This window comes from Battus philenor, unplaced genomic scaffold (assembly GCF_028537555.1).
Source record: "Battus philenor isolate CCGP_79_NKW_IND1 unplaced genomic scaffold, ilBatPhil1.0.hap1 SCAF_15, whole genome shotgun sequence".
Taxonomy (NCBI): Eukaryota; Metazoa; Arthropoda; class Insecta; order Lepidoptera; family Papilionidae; genus Battus; species Battus philenor.
In genome coordinates, this window is record NW_027181677.1 from 2645826 (window position 1) to 2673291 (window position 27466).

Below are 27466 nucleotides of genomic sequence, written 5' to 3' on the forward strand. Positions count from 1 at the left end.
TTTCACTTAAACGTTTCGATCATTGTGTTATGTGCCTTTTATATACTTATAAATAAAAATTTAAATTTTGGCGGAGTCAAAACAAAACAATATGATGTCAAAATGAAGTAAACCAAAATAATCGATTTTTGGTAATAGAGCATCAAGAAATCTCGACTTTAATTCCAACTTCAATATTTCTTTCACTAAATCGATTGGAATAATTTTTAATAGTACAATCATTTTTGGTCGTATATTATAATAAATTCTACTACCCTAATACTACCCCAAGTAATTCTAAAACCCCTTTAAGTAGCAACAAACATTTTTAATGAGATATAAGAGTTAATAGTTTATCTAAAACCTTTAATTAATTAGAGAAACGTTATAATGGTGTAATAGTGAGTAAAACAGTTAAATTTTACCGAAAACACAATGTTTATCATTCATTTGATATTTTAAACAACTTCTATAACGACATTTATTTTTTAAAATACTTCATCAATAAATATATCTTTAATAATATAATCTTCGATAATAGTATAAGCCTATATAAATTTAATAATACAATCACACCCTTGTGACACTTTTAATTAAACATTTTTCTTTGAATTAGAAAGTAAAATTGTCAGGATTGGTGCAAGAATCGGTTTACTATAACTAAATGTCAAGCGTGATTAACGACTGTCAATGAATAATTTTGTGATAGAAGAAAATAATATCTCTTTCTAATTTAGTGTAATTATATGTAAAGTTGAATAGTTAATTTTTAATACTTCATAATTTAAATGTGTACGTCTATATAATAAAAAAAAATATGGCTGGTATGACTAGATATTAAAAACGCATTCTTTAGGATTGATTTTGCTTGTTATTAATAAAATATTTTTCCTCAGAAAATAAAGACACACCAATGGATAACAACAAGGTAAATGAAGAAAATACAATGGAACATGAGAGCTCTCCACCACCGGCAACTACTCCTCCCCCACCGGAAGGAGACACTCAGGAAATTATTATAGTAAATGAAAACACCGAGGAATTAGACTTGAACCATGGCAGGATTGGAAAAATTGAAAATTTAGAGCCGTTAAAGAATTTGGAAAGGTATCGTATTTAATATCAATATTTATATTGATCTTTAACCATTTAGTTTGTGCTACTTTTGACAATTTATACGATGATGAATCATATATGTGATGAAACAAAGTGTATATATTTTAGTGTTTTGTGACATTTATAAATATTCTATCTATTATTAATATATTTATAACTAATTTGTTGAAGCTGCCTCAATAATGTGTTAAAGAAAAAATATGATCAGATAAATTAAATGATTTGTCCAATCTCTGAACATAACATAAAACACTTTAACAGTCAAGTTAGTTTAACAGACAATTAAGCTGTGTATCTGAAAGTGTGTTCTGGTAGTAAATGACTTCATTAAACTTGGTACTTCATATTTAAATTTAAATCAATCAGACATTAATAGGTCTTGCAAAATAGTTATGCAACAATAAAAGTTGACTATCTGTTGTAGTTCTGACATTTCCTATTTTTTTTCTTTTTCAGATTATACTTGAGATGGAACCTTATAAAAAAAATTGAAGGTTTAGGCACCTTGTGTACATTAGTGGAACTTGAGTTGTATGATAATCAAATAGTGGTCATAGAGAATTTGGATAACCTAGTTAATCTAGAGTAAGTTAAAGTTTTAAAATATATTTTATTAGGAAAATAAATGGTATGGTAGTATAAGACAAGTCATTGTGGCAATCTATGGGGAAGGCCTTTGCCATACAATTGCTGTTAATGGCTGAGACATGATGATGATGAGGAAATTTATATGAAGTGTCTCCAAAGAAAGTTACTGTCTACATAAATGACAAATGTGCAATGATTAGGCCATGGTATGGAGAAAATAATAATATTTTTTATCAAAAATTGTACATTAAGATATATATTTAATTCGAAATACATAAGCAATTATGCTATTGCTAAGAAATTATGACAGAGGCTTTAATGACTTACTAATAATTAACAAAAGGAACTATTTTGCAAGTATAGAGGTATATATAGTATATTAGTAGTATGCTTTATTATTGTATATACTTATATAAAGTAGTATAGCAGGTGTAGTTTGCCCAATCACACTCATTTGGTTGCATGGTTTTTTTCTTACAAAAAAGAATTTTCCATATCATGCCAACACTTTAATTTAAGATACCTGATTCATTATTATAATCATTTTTGCCACAGGATTTTCATGATCCATTCACAACCCCCATTCATAGATTGCATCCAGCATCTTCTGACAATCTTTACAAGGTTTTCTGTCCACCTTGTAGTCAAACATCCTATGTTACGCTTGCTGATCCACTGTCACTTCAATTTGCCAATCTGCTAGACCATTTGGGTTACTTTCAATCTTCTTATGTATGAGTAATTTAATCTTTTGTGATAAATGATGTAAATCATCATTATTTCCTATAAACACCTAAATTGATAAATATAAATAAAAATCTCTAACATTCATTTTACATGTTTCAGAATTTTAGATCTATCTTTTAATAGAATCAAAGAGATCACAGGCTTGCAGAATTTATTGAAATTGAAGAAGTTATTTTTGAGTTCTAATAAAATAAATGAAATTAAGAATGTTAATCATTTACCAAAACTTGAACTGTTGGAATTGGGTGATAATCGTATTAGGGTAAGTTTTTCTGTTTTTATTCATCAAAACATCTAATAGATTTCTGTATCGTATATAATAATGCTATATTAAGTGATGACCACAACAATGAAGGTACAGTATGTTCTATTTAATAGAATAAACATTCTGGATCTTGCATTCTTATAGAAAAAATATATTTGAAAGTAAATTATATCAAAGAATTGAAGTTTCCAAGGTGCTTTATAAAGCCTATTCCACTGAATAAATATCTATTTCAATGTTTCTATTAATAATAGAAAAATGTAGGTCTTTAATAAATAATTGGTATTTTTTTTATACAGTAATTGGTTTTTTATCAACATTTCATATTTTTAGGAAATTAAAAATCTTGATGGTTTAAAAACACTTAAACAATTGTATTTGGGTAAGAACAAAATAACTAAAATTCAGAATTTAGAAGATCTGACAAATCTAGAGATATTAGTGGTGCAGAGCAACAGGATCACAAAGATAGAGAATCTCGAAGAGCTGAGAGAGTTGGAGCAGCTGTATCTATCGGAGAATGGTATATCTGTCATAGAGAACTTGAACAATCAAGTGAAGTTGCAAACATTAGATTTAGCAATGAACAGAATTACAATAATAGAAAACGTAAGACATATGTCTGACTTGGAGGAGTTATGGGTATGTAATTTTATTAATACATATCACACATATGAAGCAAATGTACTTTATTTTCCAAACATAATTAGCACTTTTATTAGCAAGTGAAAAAGTCACATGATGGTAAATGTTGCTAATAAATGTAAATTCATTTACATTTATTAGCAACATCTACCATGCTTGAGTAATAGTTGATAAATTTTTCAATCATTATGTAATTGTGTGACAAAAAATGCTATTATTTTAAGAGAATCAAACAACGCATTAAAAGGGTCTCGTTTGCGCGGGTAGGTGTGCGTTTGTGTGTGTGTGGGTGTGTGGGTGTGTGTGCTCGTGTAAGATAGGGATCACACCTCACATAGATTTTTAATCTAAAATGAGCGCTTGTTAGCATTTTCCCTTCCAATATGTAACTTTATAGGAGACTGATTAGAAACTTGTTATGACCATGAGTTACGTAACAATATTTACACTATATATACATTTGTAATTTACGACAATCTGAATAGTTTAATTACAGTACCCGGCGGTAAATATTGCACATCGACTTTGGAAAAAGACTATCGCCTAATTTGGGCTTCGTAGAGCGTTATCTCTATCACACGAAATACGACTGACAAAACGTCACACAGGTAGTGTGGGACAGAGATAGTGCTCTACGAAGCCGAAATTAGCCGATTGTCTCTTTCCAAAGATCGATGTGCAATATTTATCGCCGGGTATAGTATCTTATAGTCATTAATACAATGAAATGACTGTTGTAGCGCATAACTACATCTAAATATTAAGAAAAATAGTAGTCAACTGAAGAAAATGTCTTATAGTCCAACTGGAACTTCTGAACCATGTGTTAGTTTAGTAGTACTGCCATAGATTAATTAAATCTAAAGTGCAGCCCAGCAGTTCTAGTTGGACAATTTTTTTTGGGTATGTATATATGCAATGCCGAATTTTTATATGGTGTTTTCAAAATGTGTATAACATGTTAGAAGATCTGTTGATAGGAAAAATTATTAATAATTTTACACTTAGCTCTACAACTACAAATCTCTCTTTTCAGCTTAATGACAACCAAATAGGCGAATGGTCATCAGTTGAATATTTAAAACAGAATAAAAAATTGGTTACAATATATCTGGAACGCAATCCATTGGCATCTGATTCTGCTTATAGGAGAAAATTGAAGTTAATCCTGCCTTCTCTTCAGCAGATTGATGCAACTCTGTGTAGATAAGATCCTTTATCCTTCTAGAAGTAGCAAGGTTCAGTAGGATATTGAGTGTTTTTGGATTAGGCGACGCCATCATTTAATAATATTTTAGTATTCAATTTGATGAACTCAATTTGGATTAATTGTTAACTACTGTGTTGGAATAGTTTGTAATGGATTTCAGACCAAATTAATAGTTAAATTATTCCTGGTCAGTATCAGATTTTTATGTTAATAAAACCAAATCTAATGGAACATATAACTCTGAACGGTAAATATGTTTCTTAGATAAGTGTGTAACAAAATACATATGACTTATAGTAATTTAGGCGATTGCATAAGTGTTTATTAAACAAAAACAATTCATTTTTATTACCGAAACATAAAAATTAGTGTACATTGAATATTCAATACATATGTACAAAACATATAAAATTACAAAAAAAAATTTGCAACTTGTCATCCATATCTGATACCGAGCATGCAAGTTTAAGAATTGGACCAAAACCAGGGGTTATGGTAATTCCCTCGAACTGTATTTTGTTGCTATATAGATAAGTTTCTATAAGCACTGCCAAATGTACAAAAAAAATAGGGATTTATACTAAAACGAAAAAATCGTGTACAAAAGGTAATTTATCCTTAATGGTGTACTACAATATTATAATATCGTGTAAAAAAGTTTTTTTTACTTAGTTATTTAATTATAAACACGGTATTTTCCCTTAAATAGGCGCAAAGGTCACATATGAACCAAAAATAGGCACTCCTGGAGAAAACTGTTTTGTTTAAAATCTTTTCTTTTTGATACAACCTGACCTAATGATTCAGATCGTATGTTATACACTCAATAATAATACAATTAAAAAAGAGACTTCATTTATGCTGCAGTTCTGTCTGAATCACAAAATTTCATCTTTGCGTAACAAAAATCAAGATTTAGAAAAAAAAATAAAAAATGGTTTGTCTTAAACGAATTCAGAAAATACAACACATAGTCCCAAATAATTCCCTTTTTTATAAAAAAACTAACATATATAAATATAAAGTTGTACTTTTAATAAAATATCACGTCGCCTAATTTAAATCACTTTTATTAAGAATTAATTTTGGCATTTAAACATCATTTAATTTTAAAGGTATTATTAAATTTGAAGTTTCATGGAATGTAATGTTGTGTTAAGTATTTTAATCGTTGTAGTGGATTTATTTAGTTTTTCATTTATAATATCATAAATTAAATGTCATTTTTGCATTTTTATTTGTCTAAAATATATGTATTTCTATATTAGAGTTAATTTATATTATAATGTGTATTATATATATAAAGCACAGGTTAGATATAGAAGCTAATAATCTTGAAAGAATTTGTTTATTCTAAACTAATTTTCACTTGTAGGTTACAGTGTGATTGTAAATGCTTTAAAGGGGTGAATGTATAACTCTTACAATTAATGAATGTTTTGTACACTATATCAAAAATCAATGATTTTAGAAATAATAAATAACGAAATGATAACATAGTAAGAAAAAGCATTGTCATCCAGATTACTACATATTAAGATTAATTATTGTTTGCTCTTTGTCTATGTAGACTTTTTACCGCCAGTTGTTATTTACCTGTCGTATTCTAATAGAAAAAAATGTATGATATGTCAGAGTGATCCCTTTATACAGAGTGATTCGAAATAGGTTTAAAGCTTTTTGCTAACAAATGAGCTATGTATTCACCTGTTTAAAGCACCTATAAGCAATCACCTTGAAGACATATGGATATATCTAGTGTTAAATTCCTCCGTCCTATATATAAATACCTTATTTCTTACATCCAGGTGTTAGATATATTTTACAAAATTAAGATTATTTTAAAGAATTAAAAAGTTGTGGACGGATTTGATGATTGACATTTGATGATGATCTGTCTCTCACATCCAGCAATCTTAACCATGTCTTCGGTTTACCAAGTACCAACGCCGTCTACCTACTCGTGGTTGCCACTCGAGAATAATGCTTTTAGGTAGCAATTTACATAAAAATGAAGAATTGTTATTATCTATTTCGAATATAAACGCTAGCTGTTAGAAAATTTGTTTATTTAGTAAGTATATCAAAAAGTTAATCTTCAGTCATTATATGAAGCTATGGTTGCAATATAAATAAGCTCCAATATAAAGGTCTTAGTTATGCTATACTCAATAGTGTGAACATATTTAAAATACTGGTTACCACTGCTCAAAGGGCATTGACAACATGTGAATGGTGAACAGTTTCCTTGTCTACCACAAACCGAGCTATGTTTGTTCACGATCTTATGGAACGTAAAAAATATACATAATAAGTAAATTAAAAACTATTATAAAGAATTGGTTAATTGTCATTTAAGACATTGTATATCAAAGTGTAATATTTAAATTATGTTGTGTAAAAGAAATGGAATTCAAAGCAATACTACACCATTTTAAAAATGGCAGCTTTTCGAATTGGTAATTATGTAAAAAAATGTGCAATATAAATACTAAATTAAATTTCTTTTCACCTGCACAGTTTTTATGACAGCAGTTGTCTAAACTTAACTGCTTGCCTCTGTCATCTTTTTCTTCACAACTGTATGCTTCTTAAAGTAATAGATTAGTTTGTAACAATTATTTAAGATAAAAATAAAATAATTTATTCCACATTCAAACTTATAAGGACGTATTTTAAAAATCTATTTTATTTCTTACTCTGCTTTGCGGTGTTATTATAATTGTGGAGAAAAATACAACTCAACAACACATTTAATATTATACATTGTCCTATACTTAACTATTTACATTTCCATCTGGCCCCTTTATTTTGAAAACTAAAAGAATGTAAAAACATGAAATATAAATGTTAACAAAATACTTTGAGAAAAAATCTTTATTATTTCTATCCCTTTCGCCGTACAGTAACCCTTGCATGTTTCTAGGCAGTTAAGGAATCGCACGAACTTCTTCAGGGCATAAGGAGCCGCCGCGACACAATGCGCAGAGGTCTGCTCATGCCTATATTAAGTAAAGTCAACTTCGACTTGTAAATATATTTTGTAATCGAATGCTTGTTGTTTGTTTGTAATAAATATATTACACAAATTTATAGTGTTTTTATTTACACCTTGACAGTATAATCATAATGTATCTTATTTAGGAAAACATTTGATTTGTCGATGGAGCCTTAAGATTCTGGAATGGACACCAATAAGCGCAGCGTTGGACATCCAGCCACAAAGTCAAGATGACCTTGTAATGGTCGTTGGAAGACACTGGATAAACGCCTACGTTCTACCGGTTGTATTTTAAATCAATAGGGGAGAGGGGAGTGACCAGTAACAGACCTATGTCGTAGACGCACTTTGTTGTACATCAAAATAAGAATAAATAAAATGCATCTGAAGGGTAAGACAATTTTACTAATACCTGAAGATCGGATGGATATTTCTCAAAAGATTTTTTAATTCGGCGTTAGAGAAATTGAAAAACTAAAAATTGCAACTAAAAGGGCAATATAAAATACCTGCTGGAATTCCGGCGTCAAATATTGAATACGAAAAAAATTTTCCTAAATTTTTCGACTTTACACCCATCATACCAAAATGTAAATAATAATACCAACACCAATGCGTAATTAAATAAGTATCGATTCTGTAATTAGAATATTAGATTGAAGAATGCCGAAATTAATCTGTTTATTGTCTCTATTTATATTTAACATATTATTAGTTGTAAGACGTATCCGCTTTGGTCCTGGCATACCTAAACAAATTTAATAATAACTAAAACGAAGAAAGGCGATAAAAAGGTTGAATTTAAAACAAAAAATTATAGTTGTGCTTCAATCATATTTTGCATACTCTCGTTAGGTTATGTTGAATTAATTATTATAAGAATGAAAGATATTTTAAAATTTTTAGATAATCATTTATAAAGACCTTGGCAAGAAGGTACAAGCCTATTCAGTCACTGCTCGCCAGCCGGCTTTATAACTCGTTCGCCGACTTTATTTACATAACTACATTTGTGACGGCTTCATAAAACGTAGATAAATAACTTTAGTTTATAGCAAATTATTCACAGCGAAACTCGTCAAAGATGAAATCGTTTGTGGAATATTCTCCAAATACAGATTTTCCAATCGAAAATCTTCCATACGGTGTGTTTACTTCGCCAAAGAATGTAAGTTATTATATTTTCTTGAGATAGCGGTGTAGATATAAACAAATTATTAAGTTTGTTTGTCTACATTTTAAAAAAATGGTTTTGATTCTTTTTTAAAAATATTTTCTATGCAAATTGATACAAAAATATTTTATCGCAAGTTAGTTTTAATTTACGTAATAAAATCTAATCGGAAGAAATTTAAGTCAATAAAAAATATCAATCTGTAGAATATAAGTATTGTTTTATTACGAGTTAATACAAGAATTGATATATACGTGTAAAGATAAAATAAGTAATATTACAAAAAAGTTAAAACATCATTAATTGTTGCTTCATAAAAATAGATATTTTTCAGTTTTATTGTTTTTTGTTGTTGAGCATTCCCAAATAGTAAGTAAAATTCGTAATAGAAGTTAATAGATATAGTGGAAAAAATATATTTGGATACCTGTAATATCACATTAAAATTTTTAATAGGCAGAATACATCAAAGAATTTAAATTATATTGTTGCCAATGAAAAAATACTGAAGATACTTAAAAGATCTTTGATTATCTTTGGTCACACTTCAAGAAAAATGCATTTCATCGTGAAATATTTATAACCGAGAGCAATGAACTGCAATTCAATGTAATGCAATTATAAATAATTATTACACAATGATTCTACGTTCTTGTATATGTAAATATAGTTTGCATTAAGTAAAATTATCTTTGAGGCTAATAATTTAAATAAGAACTAATACTTTAATTAAACGAATATTTCGATTAAGACAGATTTTTCTATTAATGTGGATCTCGGCACACGCTATTTTTTTTAGTCAAAATTTTTTGTTGGTTAATGCTGTTTGTCCGCTGGTAAACACAGCTTCGTAGGGATCCAATAACTAAAACTTAGAATTCCTACGGGAGCTTCGGCACAATATTTATTTTATCAAATTGAGATATTTTTTTACTATTACCAAACATGTATTCTATGTAAGCCTGCTGTTGTTTTAAACACGAATATATTTGTGTCTGTCAATTGGTAACAAATAAAATTAACACTTACAGGTTTAAATTTAGACATGTGATTTCTTCGTTTGTCCTTGTAAAGTATTTTTGCATTTTTTTTATTCAATAAGAGCGAATTAAAATGCTATTTGTTTTATTTTTTAACCTTAAATTTGTAATATGCCTTAAAAGAATTCATTTTGTTGCTGTTACTGTTTGTTATTGTCGGATTATATTTTGTTTATTGCTGACACAACTCGAAATTTGATGTATTCTTTAAATGGAGTTATTACTGAAAAATACAAAACTGAAGGAGCAGTGAATCAGATAATGACGAGTTTTTGGAGCACAATTATTAAAAATATTTTTTATTAAATTGCTTCTCATTAAAACTATAATAAGTCTTTTCTTATTTTTGATCTAGCTATGTATATAATTTTAATACGCTATTTTATTATATTAATTTACTTTATAGTTGTGACGCCCGATATAGTCATCTATCAGTTTCACATGTTATAAAAGTGCGGTTGAAAGATAATAGGTATATAATATAGCGCATATTCACTATGTCTGGAAAATATGTTAGCATTTAGATTATGGAAGCATGCATGAAATACTGTGTAGCTATCCGTACGACCGGGTCCATCCTGTACTAGGAAGGCGGGCCGTGTTCGAGATCCACTTAACAAGTTTAAGAATTGCAGTCAATGCATTGCAGATTTCCGCGCAATGAATTAAAGTGCTTTGTTAACCATTAGACTCTTTCTTTTCTCCCTACTTTAGCGAATTTTAAATTTGAATAATACCATCATTTCGTTCTAAATGTGAAATCTTAAAAAAAATGTTTGATGACTAATTATAGTATAGCATTTAAAATTTGAATACATATTTTTAAGGTCTTATACTTAGAAAATAAGATATAGAATTGGAAAAGATGTAAGCGATTAATAATAATAGTTTCGAGAAATTTGAATATACAATTTAGTTGAATATATTTTATGATTTTCAGTTAGAAAAGCACATAGGTGTAGCGATCGGAGAATTTATCCTAGATCTGAACGTAGTGTCACATTTGTTCGATGGGCCACTGTTGAAGGATAAACAACATGTTTTGAAGGTAAGTTGTTATGTTAATAACTTGTTGACGTTATATCAATATCTAGTTTTGTATTATTACACAATATTTTTCAACCTTTTATGCTTCAAATTTTTGATACGATCTTTTGTTATATAAAAAATAATATCTCTCATTGGATTTCTATGGCAGTGAAAGGTTATAAGGATTGTAAAAAGATAAAAGAGACAAAGGTTTGTCTTCCATAATCTAATTCCTTAGTACCCGTGGTAGTCCAAGTGAATCCTCTGGGGTCCATGGGAGACTCGACGGTAGTCCAGGGTGGCGTGCCAAAGAAAATCCTCGTCGTTGTTACAGCCCATAGACGCCCCCTGTAAGGCATAGGCTTCCACTAGATATATATGGGAGGACATATAATCGCCACGCTTAGCAATTGGGTTAGCGATCGCAATGTGGTATTATTGTACGCAGAGGACGCTTCTGCCCATTCTATGGAAACTTGTTTGTGAGCAGTGGCAATTTTATCTAATCAATGCAATAAGTGTCAGTTATAAAAGATTGTATCCCGGGAATCGAAACAGCAATCTACGATCGCTAATTTTAGTCCACTACCGCTGAACCACCACTGCTCAGCCAAAAAATTAGAGTTTACAATTTGTAAGCGAGCTTACACGAAAATTAATCTGCTCTCTGTAGTGAAGAAGTAAAAGGAGATTTATAAATAAAATGAATGAGAATGGATTGGTTATTTGTGCTGCGAGTAGATTAAAAAAAACTAAAGGCTGATAAAATAAATTACAATATTGGACTTACATACAATTTTACTTTGACATCCACAGCATAGACAATTAATTAATTAACCAATCAATTTTCGAAAACTGTTAATTCGTTGTTTGAACGCAACCACAACTTATATACCCTGATCACATTTTTTGTCAAATTTTGGGAATATGATAGAAATGTCAATGCATGGGGTCTACCGGGATCAACTAAATGTTGGAAGTCAAAAGGCATCTTTTATTTAATATATAACACGATTCGCTTACGTTATACTCCTATTTATCGTATTACGTAACTTTTCGAAATAGAAACTTGATTTGATATAAATGTATTAATGTGCCGCCATATTATTATTCGTATTTTTTATAGATTTGATTTAAAATTAATAGCTAATTAATTAGTTACGGTTTGACTAGATTTTTAACTTTGGTGATTGTAAATAGATTTCAAACTTTTATAAGCGTAAATGTAAGGCTGATTTCTAGTCAATTAATGTGTGCACCTTATTCAAAAATCAATAGTTTCTGATATAAGAAGTAACTTAATGAATAGTAAGAAAATCGTTTTCAAAATTCGTATAACTACGTACCAAAATTAATTATTATTATATTTTTATTAACCTGTAGCCTTACAATAGACAACAAATGATGTAAAATATTTAAAAATAATCATTCCGTATATGTCAAATAATCGAAGTGAATAAAAATGTTCTAGTGTTGCCAATATACCAACGCGTCTAATTAAAATAATTAAAAACTTGTAGAACATTGTTCTATTTTTGTCGTTATTGATTAACCGTTTAACATATTGGTTTTCTGTAAATAATTCCGAAGACAACCGCTGCTCTGTGGTCAAATTCGAGTGAACACAGTTCAAGGGCATGTGAATTAATCACTTTCGTTTGGACGATATACCAGTAGATTTATTTTTAATATAACGTGTGAAATTCCAAGTATACTATATCATATAGCATAGTATTATGTTTCTTGCAAAATTTTCTTAATTTTTTATTTATTAAAATTTGTATAATTTTTTAATCTATATTTCTTTGAAATAATTCGTTTCTTGATTCTGTAGGTAGTAAACCACTGAACTTTAAACATATTACTAAATGTTTTTAATACGATTGTCGAGGCATTATTGTTTTAAAAAATTAATAGCGTTTTTAACCCGGAGATAAATATTGCACATCGACCTTCGGAAAGAGACAATCGGCTAATTTCGGCTTCGTAGAGCGTTATCTCTGTCACACGAAATACAAAGACTGACAAGTTTCCCATAATTCACCGTCAAACACATAACATGACTTTTGTCACTAATACTACAAACCTTAACATTTCTAGTTTATTGCTATCTTCATTTGACTTTGAATAATCCTTCAGTAAACGACAGATAAAATTGAAACGGCGTTAACCCTTTTATAACTTTCTCTCTTCTTCAAATTACTTGAAACTGCCACGACGAAACTTGAACGTTCCACTTTTAAAAATTAAAAAAAAATACATGACATGTTTTTTTTTAAATTGAATAACTGGGGTAGCCACTAGCTGCCCTTTCACCTGATATTAACTTGACTTTGATTAATGGGACACCCTGTATGCAGCTGCATATGCCGACAGACTTGTCCTCAAAAGATTATATTATATAATAGATATGAATATAATTGATAAGAGGACACGGGAAGGACGACATAGCAAGTTCGATGCTCTGTTAATCTTTATCAATGTACGAGTGTTTATTATCAGATTTAGCTAGCAATTTCTCCTGCCTTCGTACGCCGCTTATAACGAAGGAAATCCTGGTGTGGCGTTACTTATATGTAAATATAGAATTTTATATATCTTTAACCTATTTGCATTATAAACGTATATATATGCAGATACGTTCAGAATTTAAACCAAAAATAATAACACATTATCTAACGATATTATTTATGAAATAAATATATATTTTACATTAAAAAAAGAAAAGTTGATGAGTTTTTCTTATGATGTAAATGTGTTAAGGTTTTTTTTTGTGCTGATTTATGTTTGAGACTACGTCACCTAAAAGTAAATTTGCGACCACAAAGATACAAGCCGATTCCTATAGAAAAGAAAATATCAGACATTTGAGTTTACACAAAATCACGTTTACTTTGTGTAAAATCACAATTTTTAAGATTATCAATGATAAATACTGCTATTTACAGGCCGGAAGTATGAAGTGTTTAGTAACGCTCGATAGTTTTCTTGAACCGTTATTACTTTTTTGCCGAATTTATAGATTGGAAAAACATGTTCCAGTAACTTTTAAAAAACAGACTCTTCTGGAACATAACTCAGAATTTCCCGTCGGATTTTTTTTTATTTCAGGCTACTGTGTTCTAAATTATACATATATACACTTTATTCTGTTATTTTTAACACATTTATGACAATTTCAGGAGGAGAAATTAAATTCTTTTATGGGCCTAACCCGTGCACATTGGATTGAAGCAAGAAACACGATACAAAGTCTCCTCGATGTCAACAATACGTCTCTGCAGAAAGATGCTGATCTCAGAGAAAGGTTATTCAATTATAGTTTCGACAATTTTTTTTTATTTTTTTTTTATATAGGAAGTTGAATAACAACTATAACAGACACATTGCCTTTTAAATTTTTACAATGGTATAAAATGGGTATAAAAATTTTAAAGAGATGAATGTACGATACGACCTATCCAAAATCAATGGTTTCACAGATAATATATAACGTAGTAATAATTTAGTAATTTTTTTTTTCAAAATTCGAACTATAATACCCGGCGATAAATATTGCACAAGACCATATTTAATATATTTAAAAGTGATCATATAATATTTGTTAGAGTTAGGTGTTAAAGCTTCAAAATTTTAATCACAAATGAGCTATACATTCATCACTTTCAAGCTTCAACCTTTATTTTTAAAAATAATACTTTGTTTAATCTATTAAAAAGTGAATTATGTTACAATCTGATAATATGGTTACTATCAATCCGAAGTTCAGCTCTCTCTGACGCCGTCGACTAGATTTCTTCTTCTGGGCACTTGCATGTAATCCTTCTATGGCATGCGATGATTGAATCGTTAGTGCGTTCTTGGTGACGTACGGGAAGTGAGCGAGCTTTATAACTTTATCACCTGCTTGCAGAGTCAGATAATGCAGCAATCCTTGCAAGAACGCACGAAAACCGTGGAACATATTTTGACTTGTTGCCAAAAAAGACACCCTCATTTAGACAAATATCAATCAATTTTAATAATTCTGTGCGATTTTTTCATACGATGGTTTCAAGCTGTGATGTGGTAAAAAATAAATTAAAATAAATTATGGATGTAACATCGGGACGAGGCGCACATCTAGGTCAACAAAGATAAAACAAGACAGCGCTTTTTCGCTGCTTACCTGTCGAATGGTTAGAGTACTGCTGTCAGAGACGTTGGAGGCAAGATCTACCACAAACAGATTCCTGTCTTTCTTGTACTGTTCCCATTGGTATAACTTAATGGTTGGTAACTTTGGGGACGGTATAATTTACCTATATAAATTAGTAATGGGTTAGAGAGCATAGCCAAAATAAAATCAACGATTTAATAAACATTGAAATAGCCTGTAGGCGATCATTACCGAAGTGTGTTATTTTCTCTGAAGACATTTACAGTTTAGTAATCCTTGACACAAAAACGTTCTTCGATATGTTATATATATTTTTTTTAAATCTAGCAATAGACCTTTTTTACCCATATCTGGAATATTATTGTAAAAGCGCATTTATCACACGGTGAAGTCGAATTTAAAATACACAAAAATTAATTTTTAATTTTAGTATTTATATTACGGAAAACAGACTAATACCTCAATGATGCTAAAATTTTTAGATTAAGTGCCTTTCGGATTTCCGATGATGTTTGTCTTTAACAATGAAAGCTGTATTGTTAAAAATACTTATTAACTATGCAATTATTTTCGCAGAGCGTTTGTCAAACAGATCGAGGCTCAGATGCACGTACCGGCCGAAATAGGGGACTACTCCGACTTCTATTCATCTATACATCACGCCACTAACGTGGGCATCATGTTTAGAGGCAAAGAAAACGCACTTCCATCTAACTGGCAAGTAGTGACGCAACTTCATTGCGCTTTCTAAAAATTATTAATTCTAAATGTTATTTGTTTCTGAATTGGCAAATTTAAGTTTTAATGAACAGGCCACAAACTGCGCAGAACAAGTGGACACTGGGGAAGGTTCTGGAATGGAAACGACAACGAAATAGCAAGCCCAGCGTAGGACGTCCATCCACAAGGTGGAAAGACGACTGACGGGGAAGCCTATACCCAGGGGTGGCTCTAGCTCGTGTAACGCCCGTTTGCAATGAAACCCTGGCACCCCCTAGGCCTGACACCCCCACTCACGGCTATAACTATTAACTTTGCCGTCGTAACAAGAAAGTTTTTTCATATTCCAACAAGCTATACTATAGCTTACAGTATGGTATTAGTTACGGCCTTTCTTCTTATGACAGGAGAATAACACTCATTGTTTTTATTCTTGTAGCACATCTGTTGCGAAACTAAGCGGCGAACCGCGATAGTTCATATTTCGTCTTGTGTTTTAAGTTTATTGGACAGCGAAATAGAAGCGAAATGTATCGAATCTCTTTTTCACTGGCCATAGAATTCGTCTCAGGGAGCGCCGCGGCGGCGCTCGTGTGCACTGAATACTCTGCATTATAGGTTAAGCCGCCCCTGCTGTATACCTTGCAGTGGGGATCCATCGGCTGACATGACGATGATAATTCGGAACATTCAGAGGAATTGGAATTTCCTGAGAAATTGTTTTAGAGAAAGTTACATCCTCAAACGCAGTCTGATCAGTAAAATCCTGATAAATTTCTACCGACATGTAAGTTATTAAACCATCGGTCCTGAGGAGTCAGACGTGTGAAACTAATGAAACTATTTTATTTCAGGAAACACATACCCATCGGTTACCACGGACGCTGCAGTTCCATTGTAGTTTCTGGAACTCCCATTCACAGACCATATGGGCAGACTTTGCCCGTGGACGGTAACGGCAATATTTAATTAAAATAACCCTTCTTTTTTGTAATGAATATATCAAAATAAATCCGGCAAAAAAGTTTTAAAAAACGTGCATCCTCCTAAAGATGATGATTTTCCAGTAGGAAAAAAATCTTACGTTATTTCAAATTTATCAATAATTCTGTTTTGAGTTGAATATTAAGAGCTTAAGGAAATTTTAAAAACGAACTTTTCTGTGAATTCTATTTATATGACTTGTAGCTGGTGTTTCCTTATAATTAATCTTTACAACTGTTTTTAAATGAATACTCGGTTATCTTATTTGGGAAAGTTTTAATAATGCTAATTTGTATTGTAAAAACCTGTAACGCGATGTACTGCCATTAGTATTACTTACAATCTGTTAATCACATATGTGCTGATTTTGACGCCTAAAAACTTTTGCAGTTGCCTTAGATAAGACTTTTTTAATACAGCTGTTCATAAACAGCGGAGGAATGTTACTGTAAAATTCTCATTTATACTAAACCGAAAATAGGCAATTTATTTCATAAGTTGTTTATGTTGACATAAAGATGTGTTTATATTGCTAGGAAATTTTATTCTATATCTGTCGGGGAAAATATCACAATAGGTGTCATTACAGCACCTAAATAGTACGAAAAAGATAAATACAATTACAAATACTATTAATGATATATACAAAAAATGACATTAAATCAGGTAATCACGAATTATAATATAAAAAAATGATGCACGTTTGATTAAAGTAGTCACATGTAAATCCATCTTTACATTTATTTACAATTATTGACTCGCACTATAACCATTTGTCCCTTATCATATGTCCGTCGACTTAAATACAGATCAAAATTTTTAAAGATATGTAACTTCATCAATAAGCTTTAGACCTGGGTATTTTTTACTAAAAGAGGGCCTGTATTCCAATAGAAAACAATAACAGGTTGTCGAATCATCAGGATGCGATAAGGATAAGGATTGCCAGCGTTAGTAATCCTTGAGAGTTCTCTAGTAATCTGTCTAAGTCATACGAACTTCTGCGATAGAGGCGCCAATTGTTTTTGGCGCCTCGCGTGTGCAACCAATGACTATTGGGTTCGTGAGTGACGATCACGTAGATGCGGTGTGGGTAGGCCGCCCATTATGTGAACTGACGATTTAGTCAATGTGGTGGGGAGTCGCTAGATGCAGGCAGCGCAAGACCGGTCATTGTGATAATCTATGAGGGCCTTTTCCTTGCAGTGGGCTTTTTCGGCTGACGTGATGAAGATGATGATGATAAAAGGCGTCAATTGACGCCGGCACAAGCTCAATAACAGTATTAGATACATGTATAATAATTCAGGAGCTGATCCTCACTTCGGTCCGTGTCGCCTGATGGACTTCGAGTTGGAGATGGCGTGCTTCGTTGGAGGGCCGCCAACTAAACTCGGAGAGAGGGTCACCGCTAAAGAAGCCGAGGACAAACTATTTGGATTCGTGCTCATGAATGACTGGAGTGGTAATACACACACACATACACCACATTCAACGTTAAAATATTACCGCAATTTTAGATAGCGTAACCAGGAAATGTTATTCAGATTTTACCACAAGTTGCGGTTGTTGCGTTATTTACGAAATTAATTGGGTAGTTATTTTAATTAACACTAATTATACCAACACTTACTGGGCACTTATTTCTACCATAGCGGGTCATATGACTCAACTTTACATTTTCTATAATGTATGGAATATAGTTATTAGGAACGATATAAAAATTAAATTTATTATAGTTAAACAAAATAGCATATTAACCATTTCTATTATAAACGCAAAAAAAATGCTTAAAACGGGTCATTTGACCCGTTATGGTATGTTTAGTGTTAAATCACAGCTGGATCAAGGAAAAACTTTTACAAATTGACTTTATTTAAAGAATTTGTAAAAGTTTTATATATATAAGTTTTAATTTTAAATAATCACCGACTTCTAACATTTTCTAAAAACGTAATAAAAGAAACTGTAGGTTTGTATATGCTGTTCTATTTTGTTTTCAACCTTTTATGGACTACCGCTCAGTTTATAAGAAAAAAAATATCTTCTTCTTTGTAATGTTAATTTAAATAATTATTAACATTTTACACTACTTAATAAAATGTTTTTTTTCTTTCATAAAAGTTAAGGTAGTTCTTGAAAACTTCTTTTTTTCACGGGTCTCTACTGCTTCCATGGTAGCATTACGGCCTATTTTGGGACATTAGGTGTCCAGGGGGCCGTATTGCCCTTCTATTTGATGAGTGAACTCCTTCACAGCTCGGGATATCCAGAAATGGGAGTACATTCCCCTGGGTCCGTTTACGGCCAAGAACGTCGGGACCACCATCTCGCCGTGGATAGTCACGATCGAAGCTCTGCGTCCCTACATAGTGGACAACTTCCCTCAGGATGCCCCGCCGTTCCCCTACTTACGACATGATGACAAATTCAACTTTGATATTAAACTTGAAGTGGATCTAAAACGTGAGTAGTGTAAACATATTTAATCTATTCACTAAATTAAATTACAACATAACATCATTAGAACATATCCATGTTATGGTTTCACATAGTTTTAATCTTTCCATTCTTTGGTAATAGCTAAGGGTAGTTGTATATTAGACAAAAAACTCGAAGCTCAAATCTTCAGGTAGTATGAAGTGTCAAAATAAATTCTATACTACACTATACATAATATATTTGTTGATAAAATCAAATATATAGAAACCCATTTGATTCTTTTGCAGCCAATTCATCTCCAGTGGCAACGACGATCTGTCGTTCCAACTACCGCTTCTTATACTGGACAGTGAAACAGCAACTCGCTCAACAGACAATTACAGGCTGCAACTTACGCCCTGGAGACTTACTTGGCTCTGGTACTATCAGTGGAGACGTAAGTATTCAATCGAAGGTTTTTTCTCTATCAGAAAGTCGGTCCTAACAGTCCCCCACCATCTCAGGCCGAAGCACTTAACATTCAGGAATGGTTTAACGAAGTGACCAATGTATGCATAGTTAATAAGGGGAGTACAATCTTCATCGGGGAACCCGAATTCCGTTTATTATAGTCTGAAACCATTTAATCTTAAATACTTTTTAACTTACAGACCTCTGATTCATATGGAAGTATGTTAGAGTTGTGCTGGAAAGGTACCAAACCATTGCGTTTGCTCAACGGTGAAGAAAGAAAATTTTTGCAAGACGGTGACACTGTGATTTTACGCGGTTATTGCTTAGATGAAAATGGCGTCCGTATCGGTTTCGGCAGTTGCGAAGGCAAATTACTTCCAGCTATTCCTTTCCAAGAATAAAATAAAAGTTAAATTTGGATAAATTATGTAAACTTTATTTTAATACGTAATTATATGTAATTTCATATTTTGAAATAAAACTGCCACCATTATTGATAACTTTTTTTAATCAATTGTATCGAGTTAATAAATAAATTCCAAAAAGGCATGCAGACAACAATTTATATGGTATATATTTTTAAAGTAATGAAAATTTTAAGGCCGTGAATATACATGTGCATCTATTGAAAACCAAATAGTAATTTATTGTTAATTTCTCATCAGATAATAATTTAAATAAGCATTAGTGACTTCGAAAATAAATAGTTGAATGCGAACTTGTTCAAAATACATCTAATAACAAGAAATTGTTATGCATAAATATTTTCATTGCACACTTAAAAATTTTAATGTTTGTAGAATACATTGCACTGCACAGATTTATTTTCAGTCATTATTTTCATCTTTGATTTCTTTTCCGTTGACTTTGATGATAAAATGATGATGTTTGATATATTTTTGCTAGAAATCATACCAAAAACCCGCCAGCTCATAATAGAAACAAACTCTACCCTATGAAAACGACAAATATCGAGTCGATTTTTACCAGATGAAATACAACGTTAAAATCTCATCATCCCTATCTAAAAATATAATAGTTTTTTCTCTGGTATCAATTCTGTCCGGCAACTAGAATATATAATCTATAGCTTTACCCTTGACTTGTCAATGACATCATGTCTTTTGTCTTCTATAGTGTATCTGTGGCAAACTGAGAACAAATGTCACAGTTTCATTTCATTGATTGTGATTGATATCTGCATTTTCACGTTTGCTTGCTCAATGCTTTGCTTTATATGCTGAAAATAATTTCAGCACATGTGCTTTGTTTGAGATATGGTTACATAAAGTAATAGAATATTTTATTTTTTTAATAAATTCGTTTAGTTAGTAAAAATTACGTTATAGTTTCGTGTAAGCTGTTCGCATTTATAAGTACCTTTATATCATAAACAAGGATGGAAAAATCCAATGAGAGAAACAATAAAAATGTGTCGCAAAGTTTGGTCGCGGATTACGGCACCTCGGATTCCGAATCGGAGGAAATTGAAAGCCACTCAAGCCAACAAATCGGCAGCGAAGATTATGAGAATACGGAACATAGTGAAATGGTGTTAAAAAATAACATTATAAACGCGTGTGCTCACGGTCCATTGTCCACCGCGGCGGACCGCGACGTGGAGGTTACTACACATATGATAATAGATGGTTCAGAAAATGGTATCGTTAATTATGAAGTGACTGAATACAGAGATTTTGATAGTGAGTCTGACTCCAGTTCGTCCAGCGAGTCCAGCGACGAGGGTGATTGGATCGAAACCGTAGAAAGTAACAACTCTAGTGGGTAAGGATTTTTTTATGATAGAGAGATGTATAAAGATTAAAAAGTGGGTAAGTTCGAACAAAATAGCACACTGATTTTGTCAAGATAAACTTATAATTGCAGTATCACTTAAGCAAAAACTTTCGCTGAAGCAAAAAAAGAAAAATAATTGACATAGTAACTTGACATTGTGGAAATATGTTATGGTTAAAATAATACATGTTGCATTACCCACAATCATTTACATTATTTTCTAATTCAAAATACGAATATTATACAATCATATTATTAATTTATTAAATAAAAATATTTTTAGCACCCTATGCTAAGTCAATTTAAAACTGAAGAATCTAGAGTCAAGCAACTGGCTAATCTATTATTTTTAATTTATTATGTAACAGTTAAAATTGATGGCAGGCAAGATGGTAAATGGTTACCTTTTTTTTTCTTGTGATGAAATCTTTCATAGACTACCCTCTTGTTAAAACCACATTCATTATACTGATCACTGCATCTACAATATTAAATTACTAGAGAGCAAGCTTTTACTTGTGGCATTTTAAAGGATAATTGTGTTATTTTGATAAATAAATATATCAATGTAATAGTGTTGCAAAATCTCATATTTGTTTATCATAGGTTAGACACATATTGCAGTCACACATTTTTATAAATGGCTTGGAGACTAGTTTTTTCATATGGTGTTAAGGAACTAGGGATTGCTTTTGAAAATATGGTAGTATGTAAAGGCATTCCCTTAATATTACTACAAAAAGCTAAACAGCATTGAGAAAACTGAGAGTTCAGCCAATAGGAATCTAGCATATCCTTTTGTTGCTCTTGTGAGAATATACCATGTTGAATTTCCTGATAAAAGAAATGAGTTGAAACATATTTTGTAAACACCAGATTTTTAAAAAGTAATTATTCAGAGTAGATGAATATTTGTATCATGGGAAAGGGAGAGTAGTTGCTTAAACTGCCGGAGCATTGTCATGACATTGTTACACTGCACTGATGTTGACAATGCTGATATTGGATACTTTTTAATAACACTACAGAGGCTGTTCCTGTAACAAATCTGATGATACTATCATGGCTTAGTCTTTTAATTTAGATACTACTTTTAACCAGTCAAATGCCTATGAACATATCTGTCCATACTCTGGGGTGCTACCAGCAAAATCTGCCTGAAATAAAGTAGGCTACACTATATCAAATCACATAAAAAATACAGTTTAAAATCGCTTGCTCTGGATGTTCTATAGACTACTGGATCATAAATATTAATATTACATTTATCATTTGAAAAAAATTGTTCCTGACACTGACTGGCATTATGCTGCGGCACACAAAGGGTTAAGCCATAGTTCATTTATGTGAACTTATTTGACATCAACATAACTTAATTATGATATAACTAAAGGTTAGTTTTGCAAAAATATTGTCACCATTACAAATATGTTTAAACAAGTTGCTGTATTGAAGTTTACATCAATATAACTTTAAAAATTACTTTAATTTTTAGTGGAACTAATTAACATATTTATTAATACATACATTAAACCAATTTTTTTTTGTGTGTACCTGAGGAACACAGTTCCAATTTAGTTATTGCCATTTCAAGATTGTTCTCTATTATATACTATGTATATAATAAAAAAATATATAAATCAATAGGACTTTCAGATAGAATAAATCAATTTATGATTTACACATGGAAAATGATTTACATTTAAAAATGAATTTTTTGTGGTTGAAAATTAAGATACTAAATGAAAGTTATCTCGTTTTCTCTTAATCTTTCCAAGGTGATCTATAATGTTAAGGCATTTTAAGTGATTCACATATAAATTTGATGATGAAATAACAAAAAGCATTTATGAACACTTACATTTCAAAAGGTATTATGTAATCAATATCTTTGATTCATTAACTATGTTACACAGGGATGAAGATGGAGAAAACAAACCAGGGAAAGTAGAGCCTATAAAAGTGCATGGAGAACTAGGATTGGATGATCTGCCTCCGATTGAAGATCTTGCCATCAGCCTGCCATCTCAGGAGACCACCAAGATTGGCACCATCATTAGTATTGTAGATAGATTAGGTAATTAATCATACACAATATTTAAAAACTTTTAAAAAAGCCAAAATTTTAGGGTATCTTTAAGAATTGTTATATTGCTGCTCCCGCGGAATAAAATGACAATCACTGTTATCATTTTATAGGGTTTTTCAATATTTACAATCGATGTGTACCAATAATAATTGTTTTTTTTGTCAATTTCCTTTTCGTCAAATTTTTCCATAAATTTCTGGCTAAATATGGCGGATATAGGCAAAGTTTATTTTTCTCTTTAAATTAACAAGATAAAGTAGAAAAAAAAAAGATTAGATACGAAATAAAAATTTTACTCCTAATCCGCATGCTAACAATAGATAGAAAATAGTTCTTATAGATATTATTTTTGAGATATAAACAATATTTAGTTTTAGACTTTTAAGAAAAATTGCATTTTCAGACTTATCATTGTATTTTGCGGGGCGGTAATATACAATACCCATAATACCTAGCATTTAGTTTGGAACCTGAATCTTTTATAGATTTATTACATATTAAAGAATTCTGTCTATATATTATCATGACGACTGGATGTGGGCAGTGCAAGACCGGGTATAGTGGAGAACTTATCGGCAGACATGATGATGATAAAAATTACCAAAAACTAAATTTATAAATTACACCCACATGCAAAACAGTGCACAGCTAGTATATGTATATAGTGTAACATAAGCTTTTATAGCTTAATAATAATTTCAAATGACGTTTCTGATATGCCAAATTAAATGTCAGGTACTAAACTTGTGTTATATTTATATGCATACTTTTTATTCTAAGAGGAACACATGCAAACTTTTTACTTTTTGGGGTGCCCCCTTAGAATAAAAAGTTGTATTTTCCCATTCAAGATAGCACAATGACAAAATATTAAGTCTCATTGAAGTAGTATCATACTAAGTCGCAAAATATTTTTACTCCAGACATTTATTAGAATATTATTTTGTTATAATATATTTACATTTATTATAACAAAATAATATTCTTTCTGTAGAAAATTTTTCAATAAAGTAAGCTGTGCAATTTGCAACTTGTGCAATTCAAAAATTTCATGTCCATATCTTCTTGAATGTTTCCTTGTGATTGAGGTATATGGCCAAACGTGTGAGTTTCTTATATGTTTCATGTTTATATATGTTTTAACAGTTGTAGTTCGTGCTTTGCCTGAAACACCTGCAGTGGATTTGGATAGCATACTTTTCCTTGACAATGGCGCAAGAGCTCTGGGCAGAGTGTTTGATGTGTTTGGCCCGGTGAGTTTTATCTTATTGCTAATGTCTATTGGCTCAGTGTATACGATTTAAACTAGTTTTTTTTAGCATAAACAAATGAATTTAATTCCTTTAGTGTTTTGGTTAAGAAAGTTTAAAGAGTATAACTGTATGAGCTCAGGTTCTCCCGTGAATCCTCGAGCTATACTATGCTTAAAGAGAGGTCTTAGGTTAGGCGTCCTCTGCGCTCTGTCTCCCGGAACTACCAAAATCTGCAAATACCACAGGGACACCGTTGAAAAAATTTTTGTTAAATATATCTCTTGCAAGTCATTGCTTCACTGATTGCGTGATTCTGGCGATAGAATCACATTACTGCAACAACATCATTTATTTCTGTAGAAATTTTTTAATTAATTACTTTCTTATGTATTATTTTAGTGTAGGTTTTTTTATTAGATTTATATTAGGTTTGATTTCATGTTTTTCTTTTGTTTGGTATCATTGGGTATGTATAATTGTGTGTGTATGTTACTAGCACCGAGACAAAAGACAATGTTATTTACTGTATTTTTAAAATGACCTCCAGGTGACCGAGCCTCATTACTGCGTCCGGTTCAACTCCCAGGACCACGTGAAGGAGCGCGGCGTGGAGCCCGGTATGGACGTGTTCATAGCTCCGCGCGACAGAAACCACACTAACTATGTCTTCCTCAGCGAACTCATGAAGTAAGTAATCAAGGGACCGAGAATTGTTTTTAATTTCTATGCATTGTGTTATTCATGCTTTAGAGCAAAGGTTTTCAGATTGGTCCAGATGGTACCCTAAGGGTCCGTGGTCTACGGCTGTGTGAAATGACGGGGTTCTTAGGAGAAGCGAAATGTATTGCTTTAATAGTGAAGAACTAAAGTGTTGTCTTGACTTTACCTGTCAATGTAGGTAGGATAATATTTTAAAAAACTCAACGACTGTTACTTGAAATTTGCGTACTCTATATTTAGTACAACGTTTCGAATTTACTTCGTCGGTTTGAGGTCACTCGCAATCCAAATTTTCATAAACACATTTTTTTTTTGGGAAACTAGTAGAAATTAGCAGGGGGATCACCGGAACCAGATAATTTTTCAACATGGTCAATGAGAGAAAAATGTGAGCGGCCTGGGTTTAGAGGAATGTCGTGCATGAGTCTTGTTCAGTAAAACTAGATGGATATGTTAAGAAACTGCTGTTTATTGTATATGTTTACACAAAATTACAAAACTTGATGGGCATAGGCACAATGGTAGGTGAAGAAGAAAAAGGTGGCCAGATCAATAAACCTTAAAACAACTAAAAATAACGTTGACCATGGCTAAACGTAAAATAGCAGCATTAAATGTGCAATAATAACTGAACAAACCTTATTCACGAATTTTGTCGCTGAAAAATCAAATTTTCAGATGAAGCCGAAACGAAGCTCTAATACTGATAGTTCACAATATTTATAGTAATAAGTTTATGTAATTTATCAAAAGACATTTCGCTGACAGACCGGTCGAGCAATCATTTTAGCAAAAATATATAAATAGCTCAAGTTCATATTTTTGTTGAAGCCTTCATCAGCCTTGATTTAACAAAATATTTAAATCATAGATTTTTATTATAATGTCACTTTGGTCTTGTGTCTGTCAGAAAAGTAAATTAAGAAATATATACATGATGTTTCTGCAATAAATTTTTAATACTTTCCGTTTATTTATTTTCAGAGGAAAAGGATCAGATGCATCCTGGTGGTGTGATGTCGAACCGCCGCCAAATCAAATAGAATATTCAGATGATGAAGAAGAAAGGCGCGCTAATAAAGCGAAGAAGGAACAGAATAAGCAAAACAAAGAGAAAACTGATAGCGGTGAAACATCAAAAACTAGCGGAACTGCAAGAAAAGATAACAGAAGAAACCAAAGGCCTTCGGAGTCGAGCAGCCGTTTCGGTAGCGGACCAAGCCGCGGTCGCAATCCTATTTCAGCTAGACGTAACAACCTTAATCCTCCAAGGTTCGTTACGCCCTGGTCGGCGTGGCCGTTCCCACCAGATATAAGAACACCGCCGCCGCATCCAAACGACGGCCCGCGTCCTTTCAGATCACCACCGTTCAACCGACCGCCCATGTGCGTTCCTCAATTCGACCCCACCACGCCACCTCCGTTCATGTCCAACACATTCCAATTCGGAGCGAACCCGAGAATGTATGGCCCTATACCTCCCATGAATATCCCGGCGTTTCCTGTGAACGCGCCGATGTTCGGTTCTAACTTTGCGAACGCGGCTGGCCCGCACCCGCAGTGGGTCATACGACCCCCTCAACCACCGGGAACTTAATTAGAACTCTATACTATACTGCCTCATATATCTTTCTCATAATAATTGCTCGGCATAAATGTTGCAATGCTAAGTGTCGTAATCCAAATATAAATTGATATTTATGTACATTAAAATGATTGTGATTAATTTTGTGTATTATTTTGCTTACAAGGATCATCAAATCGAACTAAAAACTTCTAGAGTAGACACACTCTATTTTTAATTAAACACTGTTGTGTGAAGTAATGTTTAATTACAAGCTATTTACGAAGTGTGATAAAAAATACGGTGAAGTATTTTTATACCAGGAACTACTGTATCTACATCCATTTGAATAAACATGTTTAATAGTCTGATTCATTGAGATGACAGAGAAATTGAACAAGTTGCGACTTCTCTATCAGCTTCCAGCAGGAAGAGTTGGAGACCTTGCAGAGTAACATGCAGCGAGCAATAGTTTGATCGAACAGACGATT

The 27466-nt window shown here is 31.8% G+C and overlaps 3 protein-coding genes across 4 annotated transcripts; all 3 read left to right on the top strand.

Annotated features, from left to right (window-relative positions):
• Positions 1–656: 656 nt before the first annotated feature.
• On the top strand, positions 657–4854 carry LOC137918795 (protein phosphatase 1 regulatory subunit 7-like). Of its 2 annotated transcripts, none has more exons than XM_068761696.1 (6): positions 657–803; positions 876–1086; positions 1552–1680; positions 2530–2692; positions 3029–3337; positions 4377–4854. In XM_068761696.1, the coding sequence occupies exons 1-6, from the start codon at positions 797–799 to the stop codon at positions 4548–4550; spliced, it is 993 nt and encodes a 330-aa protein (XP_068617797.1). In that variant the 5' UTR covers positions 657–796; the 3' UTR covers positions 4551–4854. The 2 variants fall into 2 exon arrangements, with proteins under 2 accessions (XP_068617797.1, XP_068617798.1); XM_068761697.1 differs by having other exon boundaries at positions 761–771.
• A 3665-nt stretch (positions 4855–8519) lies between these two features.
• Faa (fumarylacetoacetase) lies at positions 8520–19976 on the top strand. Its single transcript, XM_068761673.1, has 9 exons — positions 8520–8719; positions 10706–10813; positions 13977–14101; positions 15530–15670; positions 16528–16625; positions 17967–18122; positions 18917–19123; positions 19387–19535; positions 19750–19976. The coding sequence occupies exons 1-9, from the start codon at positions 8636–8638 to the stop codon at positions 19951–19953; spliced, it is 1272 nt and encodes a 423-aa protein (XP_068617774.1). The 5' UTR covers positions 8520–8635; the 3' UTR covers positions 19954–19976.
• A 760-nt stretch (positions 19977–20736) lies between these two features.
• On the top strand, positions 20737–27137 carry LOC137918750 (H/ACA ribonucleoprotein complex non-core subunit NAF1). Its single transcript, XM_068761639.1, has 5 exons — positions 20737–21337; positions 23266–23426; positions 24585–24691; positions 25239–25378; positions 26396–27137. The coding sequence occupies exons 1-5, from the start codon at positions 20952–20954 to the stop codon at positions 27006–27008; spliced, it is 1407 nt and encodes a 468-aa protein (XP_068617740.1). The 5' UTR covers positions 20737–20951; the 3' UTR covers positions 27009–27137.
• Positions 27138–27466: the final 329 nt, after the last annotated feature.